Source organism: Guillardia theta (assembly GCF_000315625.1).
Source record: "Guillardia theta CCMP2712 unplaced genomic scaffold GUITHscaffold_17, whole genome shotgun sequence".
Classification (NCBI taxonomy): domain Eukaryota; class Cryptophyceae; order Pyrenomonadales; family Geminigeraceae; genus Guillardia; species Guillardia theta.
Genome location: NW_005434657.1, coordinates 994,713 through 1,003,429, shown reverse-complemented (window position 1 = coordinate 1,003,429; position 8,717 = coordinate 994,713). Strand labels below are relative to the sequence as shown.

General features: G+C 51.2%; 2 protein-coding genes across 2 annotated transcripts; both read right to left on the bottom strand.

The window, feature by feature from the left end:
• Positions 1–1,602: 1,602 nt before the first annotated feature.
• On the bottom strand, positions 1,603–3,462 carry GUITHDRAFT_151469 (hypothetical protein; the record flags this gene model as incomplete). Its single annotated transcript, XM_005836714.1, has 8 exons — positions 1,603–1,679; positions 2,038–2,270; positions 2,317–2,577; positions 2,662–2,730; positions 2,782–2,986; positions 3,038–3,114; positions 3,169–3,227; positions 3,287–3,462. Coding segments are annotated over 6 exons (717 nt in total), but the record flags the coding sequence as incomplete, so codon positions are not given.
• A 128-nt stretch (positions 3,463–3,590) lies between these two features.
• Positions 3,591–4,462, bottom strand: GUITHDRAFT_151467 (hypothetical protein). The gene is made up of 3 exons (XM_005836713.1): positions 4,191–4,462; positions 3,926–4,116; positions 3,591–3,875 (listed from the first exon to the last, which is right to left on the bottom strand). The coding sequence occupies exons 1-2, from the start codon at positions 4,426–4,428 to the stop codon at positions 4,112–4,114; spliced, it is 243 nt and encodes an 80-aa protein (XP_005836770.1). The 5' UTR covers positions 4,429–4,462; the 3' UTR covers positions 3,591–3,875; positions 3,926–4,111.
• Positions 4,463–8,717: the final 4,255 nt, after the last annotated feature.

The window sequence follows — 8,717 nt, the reverse complement described above, 5'->3', positions numbered from 1 at the left end:
ATTACTCAGATCGTCTTTTTTATAGCTCAGTCCTAGCCCTGTCATAGAGTTGATTGGCGTTTGCCACCAACTCTCCTGTTCAACACTTTTCTTCTTCCAGCTTTCTGTCAGGCATCCCTTGATTGTCTCCATTACTCTGTTGTGTGCCAAAGCGATCATGAGCTCAAATTCTTTGCAGGCTAGCTGGATATGCACCCAGCTTTCTTCCCTGCCTTCGCACCATGGGCAACAGGGGGATGTCGTCTTCTTCCACTGGAACAGCTTTTTCCTCGTAGGTGCTGACCAGGTAATAGCTTGGATGGCTGTCCGAAGTACTGATCCTCGACACCTCTGTAAGGCTCGACCTAGGATCCTTCTGCCCACTTGTGGTTCCAGGAGAAAGGTTTCCGTCAAGGTAAGGGGGGCTTCTTTCCTCCTCAGTTCCAGTTGTTCTTCTCTGATTATCTTATCCCATATTTTCAGTCGATCCATCCCCGGCTTGAAGTTCTCTTCGTCTGCAATGCAGAATCCCAAGTCGCTGTCGATGAGGGCCCTTTCCCACGTGGAGGAGAAGGAGGATTTTCCCTTGCGAGCTTCCTCTGCAGCTTCTTGCACTACGGTGTGGTCTGCGATCAGAGAGAGGTTGATCTCAATGCCTTCCCGCTGAAATTTGCTCAGGCATTCCTGCAGTCTTCCTGCCAAGTCGTATACGAGCTCGTCTTCATACTGCATGGTAGACCATCTGAGGGTGTCCGTAAGAAAGCGATGCATTCGGGTTGATTTAAAGAGGACGAAGATTTTCCTGATTGTTTTCTGTTTGCCTCTTTGTTCCCAAATCGCTTGTAGGAGTATGCAGAGTGCGATGGTATGTGCTCTGATGACGCTACATTTTCCGTGTATCTTGATCGCTCCGCGTTCCTGCTCTCCTTCCTTTTCCTGCGTGCTGTATCCTATCGACATTGATCGACCCTTCCTGTTTCGTGATATGTCGCCGTGGATTGCGGACCACACGTGGTTCCTGTTCTTCTCCTGTTTGGCCGAGGCTTGATAGTTTTCGTTTTGCTTCCTTCGGTATTCTTGTAGCTCCTCCCGTTCAGGGATCAGGTGTACTGTGAGTTGGACAATTATTCTCTCTTGTTCCGACTCTTTGCAGTAGACAATCAGGTCGTCTTGTGACTTCCTGAGGCTCCGATCGCCCGTCCTCCAGAAATTTGCAGCGTAACATATTTCTGATCCTTTAGGTACCTTACCGACTAGCATGAAGCCGTCAGGGATTTCTTTCCTGAAGCAAGTTTGGTTCCATCCGATCATGATTGTTCCGGACTCGCATGCGGCGTGGCTGAGGTATTGCTCCTGTTGGTCGATCCATATTATTTCACGTCGAACCTCGTCGTCCTGCAAGCTGTCTGTTGCGGCCTGGATTGTCGGGTGATAGAGGGTGGGCCAGTTGCTGAACTGTTTTGTTTCAGCGAGCATCCCCAAGTGTTCTAGAAATTCGTACGACAGCGGAAGGCCTTGTTGTCTATCTCGAATTTCAGCCATGGCGGTGGTTAGATGTTCCCACCAAGCTTGCGAGTTGAGTAAGCTGTTGTGTTTTTTGCTGATATGCTTAGCAATTTGCAGTAGGATCTCTGTCTTCTCTGGGTTCTTGGCGCCATCTTCATCTTCTTTCCTCGCAAATGGCGCCGAGCGAAGGGAAGGTTCGGCTTCTTTGATGTCTTGTTCTTGGCCCGTGTGACTTCTGGGCCGGTCCATGATTGCTATGTCGCCCTTGATTTTGAAACTTTCCTTACCTTTTAGGATAAGGTGTTCCTGTTGATCCAGATTGCCTAGTAATTTAGCCATGAGGGATCTTGTGTTTGCATGAGCTGGGTGTGGCCTTCTCTCTTCTGCTGCTTCCCGATGCTTTTTGGATGTCTCCTCCCGGTCCTCCTCTGATTGCGGGTGTGACTTTCGTTTTCGGGTTGTAGCACTATCCTGTGTGACAGCCTCTCGTCTTTTCCTCTTTGTTCCTGATGCTCTGTTGACGCTGCTTACCCAGATGACATTTTCTTGTAGCAATTGCATTACGATCCCCTCCGCCTCCTCGCGTTGCCTTGGGAAAGGCCAGAGCTTCCTTGGCAAATGCAGTTCTTCGTCCGCGATAGGTCGTACATTGCGTAGCAAGGAGAATTGGAGTTTCGGGAGTTGCCTCCATAAGGCTTGGAAGTTCGTCCAGCCCTGTGGTCTGTTACAGTCGTTCAAGTTTGCCACCATATCCTCCATCCTATGAAGGAGGGAGATGCTTCCAGGTAGGTGACCTGCTTCTATATGGGCCCAGCTGATCCTCGTGTTTAGTTTTTCCGCCAGCCAGACTGCTAAAGCTTCGGGTCCCCGCACCACATCCCGCTCCATAGTTCGAAAATTCATTTCTCTTTGGAGCTCAAGCATTGTTTGACACCCCCATTTTACGCACGAGTTTCTGAGTTTAGATATCAGTCTATCTTGGATGTCTCCACCATGCTTACTATTCACTTCTCGTTCGATGTATCGTAACGCTGCTCTCCCTAGGATTGGGGCAGGATGAGGGACCTGCAGCCCTCCATTCTCTGTTGGCAGGTAGAATATACCATTCCCTGTACTTTTGCTTAGGCCTAACGCTTTTTTAAAAGCTCGTATCCACAGTTGATCTAATTCTTGTAGGTCTCGCCAAGTCCATCCAGTCATGACTGCGGAGTAGCGAAAGACGTTGAGAATTCCAACTTTCACCAGGTAAAATTTTTGCGCAGGAGTATAACTCGACGAGCTGATATTGTTGATCAGTTCTTTGGTTTTTTCAAAGACGTATGCTCGTTCTCCCCAAGTGAAAGGGCAGCCCTTTATTCTTCGTCTTTCTTCCTTCCACAGAGAGATGCGATAGCCGAGATATTTGAACGGTTTAGTAGCCGGTAGGGCTTCGACAGGTTCCCCCATGACCGTTATTTTGTTCGCACCAGGAACCTCTCCCTTGCGAGCATAGTCGAAGCTGGTTATCTCTGATTTCTTATTGTTGATTTGCAGTCCTGACCATTTGCAGAAGGAATCCACCACTGCTACCAACTCTCGCATTTCTTTCATCGTGTGTGCGATGAGTACCATGTCATCGGCGAAGGACAGGTTGTTTGTTGTTCCTGTGCTGCACTTGTCCAATTGCCTAGAGAGGATGCATAGCACCAAGTTGGCCAGTTGTGGGCTACTTGCTCCACCTTGTGGCAGCCCGATTATTAGAGGTATTTTCCCTGTGTTGAACTCGTTTGTTTGTATTTGCAGTTCGACTCCACTGTTGCAGGCTATCACAGTTCTAATGTCTTCAGGATGGAAGCCTAGGCTGTTCATTGCCTGCTCGACCACCTCGATCGCCACATTGTTAAAGAAGTTCGCAAAGTCCAGGTACAAGAGAATGAGGGACGTTTTGGCCTCTTCTGCTTCTTCTACGATCGAGATCAGTCGATGAGCCTGCCGACTTGTGCTTCTGCCTGGACGGAACCCCTCCTGGAAGTTTGTGAGGACGTTATTTGCTTCTACTGTCTTACTCAGACGATGCGCCAGGATTGCCTGAACTAGTCGAGTAAGCGTTGACATGACGCATATTGGCCGCATGTTTTCGAGAATGTGACAGAATTGATTTTTTGGCAGGAGGCGTACTCTCGCTGTCTTGTTGAGAACCTCAGCTTTGCCTTCTAGGGCTGCATTGACTAACTTGCCAACTTCCTCTCGGCATGCTGGTGGCAGCGCCCGCAGCACTTCGTTCGAAATGAGGTCAAGTCCTGCAGCCTTTCGTCTCGGCGCCGAGGCGAGCCAGACATCAATCTCTCCCGGTGCCAGGGGTCTGGTGATTTCCTGTTGTTGTCTCCTTGAAAGCTGCACCCCCTCAGGCGGTGTGATCCGTCTTGGGGCCACGGTTGTGAACGACTTACATTTTGTGCAGTACGGGGTAATCCCTCCCCCTCCGATGGTCTCGTCGCTTGAGTCAGCCAAGGGGAGCATACATCCGATGTTTGAGCATTTTGAGCAGGTCCCTTGTTTCGTGCATGCGTTGACGCTGAAGAAGAATCGTGTATGGTCCGCGTCCTCTAGCTCTCTAACCTTCTGCATTGGGAGATGATCCGTGAGATCACGGTATCCTGCTATCTCCCATGTTGTTTTATCCGATTCTTCTAGTGCTACAATTGCTTTCGTGATTGTGTTTGCAGGTAGCAGTGATAGAAAGATCCAGTCATCTGTCCCCTCTCGCTCGATCCCAATCATCAGTTGCTGGTTTGCACTCCAAAATGCTCTAACGCCCCTCGTGTCTTCGCTAGATAGGGTTGCTTCGATTTGGTTGATGAGCTCGTCGGCATTGTCGACTATCTTGCCGAGCAGTCGAAGAGCCAAGCCTTTGTGGCAACGAAGGGAGTTGGGGTGTTTTTTCTTGATGTCTTGACTTATCATCGGTTCTTTGGGAATGAAATCATTCTTGCGTCCCATTGCATTCTGGGATTCACGGCTGCCTACCGTGCCTAGCCGTGTTTGCTGCTGTTGGCAGATCTCTTGGAAAACTTCGTTGTTTTGTTCTTCACATATCGTTCTGAACCTCTCGATCTTAGTTCGCAATTCTCTTTGTAATGTAGCTTCCGTAGGTACTCCAGTCGCTGGGCTTTGCTGTGATGCTTCCCTAAGTTTAGTCCGCAAGTTGCGGATCGATCTCTTCAAATCCATTTGTTCTTTGTTCGAATGTCGCCTCCCTCCCTTTCTGATTTTCACCTCCTTTAGTGGTAGAGAGTTGGCGAGCATCTCACAAATGTTACATTCTTGCGCCTTAGCTCGCATGTCTCGTATGTTTGCATCTAGTTGTTGCGCCCATTCGATCTTCTTCTCCTCCCACGAATCGCGATCCAGCACCCATCTGCTTTTAGGGGTTTCCCCCTTCTTCTGTCGTGACTTCATCTGATGCACTTCTACTCGTGGGATTAGCTGCGTCTCCTCGGACGTGAACTTGGTGTGTACTTGCACCACCAGGGCTCTGTGATCAACTGCTCCCCCTATCACACAGCCGTCGACCGTCCACGATTGAAGGGAGATGTTTGGAAAGTTGTCCTCGTCACTTGGGGGGTGAATAGCGAGAACTGCGTCGAGTTTGGCTTCTATCAGTTCTTGTTTGTACCATGTTGAGAAGGTAAATGTTGTCCCAGTCTCGCTGATCTGTTCATATGAGAGTGTACGGTGTGCGGAAAGGTCTGCCAGGAATTTCTCGAATCTCTCATCTGCTTTTGCGGTGATAGATGAGGGGGAATATCCTCTCCGCATTGGTGTTGTTGTGTTGGTTCTTGCTGCATTAAAGTCTCCGGCTATGATGTGTGTCTCTCTCGTTCCCAGAGCGAGGTGTAGCAGCTCTGCCCACAGTTCCCCTTGCTCTCGAATCGCATTTTCCGCAGGTACCTGATGGAGGTTTGTGACTAAGAAAGAGTTTTTCCCTGTTCCGACTTTGATCGAAAACACTCGGTTTCGATATTTCTTTTCTTTGTTGCACGCCTGGTGAGCGGCAGGGGAGGGTGACGGCGACAGGGCCGCATGTACCAGCGTTACCAACCTCAGGTCTCCTTTCCCCTTCTTCGCATTGATCTTTGCAGGCCCCAGGAAGATTCTGTAGCAGGCCCAGTTCTCCTTGATCATCTTCCTTAATTTGTTCTCGTCGCGGGCCGAGACCCTTACCTCTTGTAGTAGCACAACCCCAGGTTGGAAGGACTGGATTAAGTATGCGAGGATGTGCTTGAGAACAAAGTGATTGCAACCATTCACATTTTGTGAGATGAGGAAACCTGGGTCTGAACTTTTTCGATGCATCTGCGCCCAATCATTGCCCCTTTGCTCCTCCTGCCTTTCCCCCCTCCGCTCCTTCCCTCTCTGGGAGGTTTTCTCTCCTGATTGTGCATTCTCCTAAACCCCTAAACCCTAAACCCTAAACCCTAAACCCTAAACCCTAAACGGTCACCACCTACTCTACCTCCATTCAGCTTCCTCAGCCTCAGTCAGGAGAGTTGCCTCTCCTCACCTTGGCCTTCGGTCGCCACCTACTCGTCCTCCATTCAGCTTCCTCAGCCTTAGTCAGGAGAGTTGCCTCTCCTCACCTTGGCCTTCGGTCGCCTCCTACCTTCTCTCCTTACCTTGGGCTCAGCTCAAGCTCGGTACGGGCTCGCCCCGTCTTCTTCCTCGCCCTCGCCTTGCTCTTCCTCCATGTCTTCCTCTTCTTCGTCATCTTCCCTCATCTCCACTCGCAGTCGGTCCTTCTTGTCCACCTTCAGCGAGCAGGCCAGCACATGCATCTCTGCGAATTTACTCAGTGCTATGAACAGGAGGCTAAGAGATCGACGCTCTATGCCGTCGCTCTCCTTGCACGCGAGTCCAGCGCTTGCTCTGCAGCCACTTCCCCAGCTTCTCCTTGAGAACGTTGCGCCCAACTCCCTGCTCCTCTGGCATCTTCGCCCACTCTCCCAGCGACATGAACTCCAGGCTCCCCGGAGAGTAGAAGGTGTCGTGGAGGTTGCCAACGGCCTTGTCCAGGACCAGCTTGATCGGCTCGCTCGTCCCCGCCTCGTTCAAAGAAGCTGCATCTTCGATGACTGCTGACAGCTCGCTGACGAACTGCATGTCCTCTTGGCTTGACGGAGATGCTGCCTCCATTGTGATCCTCTCCAGGTCTGTAAACTCCAGCCACTCTCCCTCGCTCTCCTCCTGTCGCTGCGCTGCGTCGCTGGTGCCCCGCTGACCAGCCGCCTCAGAGTCAGGCTCCTTGTCGAAGCCGACTGCTTCGAGCTTGGTTGCTGCGCCTTCGAGATAGAAGGGCAGCTCCTTCATCATGCGTCGAGCATCCTCCGTGGAGCCGAGGAGGATGCATAGCTTGGACCCGTTCCAGGACTTGGTGTTCAAATCCTCCTCCATGTCGGTGCCTTCAACGTTGATCTCGAGCCTGTTAGCGATCTCCAACAAGACTCTCTTGACTCTTGCGATAGACGTGTTGCCGCCGTTGCACAGCCCCTCCATCTCCTTCCTCGTGAAGCGACCAGATGCCGCCGTCGACTTGATGATGATCTTGATCTCCTTGCCGTCCTTGCCGCCTGCCTTCTTCTGCATCCTTGATGCCTTCTTCAACTTATTTCTGGACACAAAGCGATCAGCTGTCAACTCGACTGCGAGCGCCTCTCTGATCTTCGGGTCCTCGCTGAACAGAGTCAGGTGTACTCCCTCCATCGCTTCGCTCTCTCGGAAAGCTCGAAATGCTGTATCATTCGCCTCTGGGCAGCTCGAGGAGACGATCCACTCCACCTCCCTCTGTCTCCAGATGACGTTGGCCCCTACAGCGATGAAGCCTTTCTGACCTAAGCCTTTGTGGACTTGCTGTCCTGGCGCCCCAGCGACCAGCATGCCTGCCAGCGGCTGGAGTTGGACCGCTGCAAGGGACTGGCGCAGCAGCTGATAGCGATAGACGGCAGCTATCTCAGCCGTTGTCATGCCGCCCAAGGTTAGCAGGTGAGTCAGCTCTGCCAAGCTGCCCCCTTTGCCCCAGGGTCGGAGGCTCTCTTGGCTCGAATCTTGAAAGATCGATCGTGCACGATGCTCACATGTACAGCTGTGAACTTGCGACCATCGATCGCGAAGTCCTCTCTTCCCTGCCAGAGCTTCTCCGCTTGGAAGGAAACAGTCACCGGGATCTCCTCAGCACTCGCTATCTCGGGTCTATACGGAGCCTTCCACATGATTGCTTTACTCTCTTGCACTGAGTCTACGATCAGTCCGATCTCTTCAAATTTCTTCTTCAGCTTTTCTTCATGGTTGACATACACCGAGGAGATGCCCAGGAGAGTCATGGAGATGAAGGAAGTCACCTCGTTGCCTGCTGAGGCGGTGTATGTCTCGACCTTCTCCTTCTTGGCTTCTTCAATCTGCTGCATAAACCACTCTCTGGATGCGTCACTCCATCCAGTCATCGCTTCTTGCAGAAGCTCACGTCGTGCCTGCTGACATGTCGAGCGGATGGCTTCTGCGATAGCGTCGGGGGTGCATCCCCGGGCCACAGCCTTGCAAGCCTGGGCTGTCCTGCTGTTCGGATAACGCTTCGCGAAGCTCTTCACCCTCTCGACGAGATCAGCTTCGAGGACAGAGGCATCCACAAGTCCGCTCTGCGTGTATTGGCATGATCTCCGATACAGCAGGTTGCGAACATTTTCATCATACTGAAGAACCATACTTAGAAAGCTATTTGAAGTATACAAACCTCTCGCTTGCAGCTTCCTTGGCGCCCTGGCGGCTTCCCCTACACCTGGCAAGGAGCCATGCTGCCGAAAATAACGGCGCAGCCGAAAATAACGGCGCCCTAAACCCTAAACCCTTAAACCCTAAACCCTTAAACCCTAAACCCTTAAACCCTAAAGCCTCCTAGCGAAGCGGGGGTCCATTAAAACTGTCCCCAATCATATCCTAGTGTAGTCTCTAAGGCAAATTCGTATTCTTGGTTGATCCGAAGTGATTCCCAGAAACCGTTGAACAGGGTTACATCACGAAACTTTTTGAACTCAACTTACGACTCTCGGAACCCGACTCCCCTAAACCCGACTCCCCTAAACCCGACTCCCTTAAACCCGACCATGCCGTTCACTTTCAGGCCTTTCGTTAATTTGGCACTTAAATTTTTCGGTAGGGTCTTTTTTTTTAGTAGGCGTGCTTTTTTGATAAACGAGTTAGAG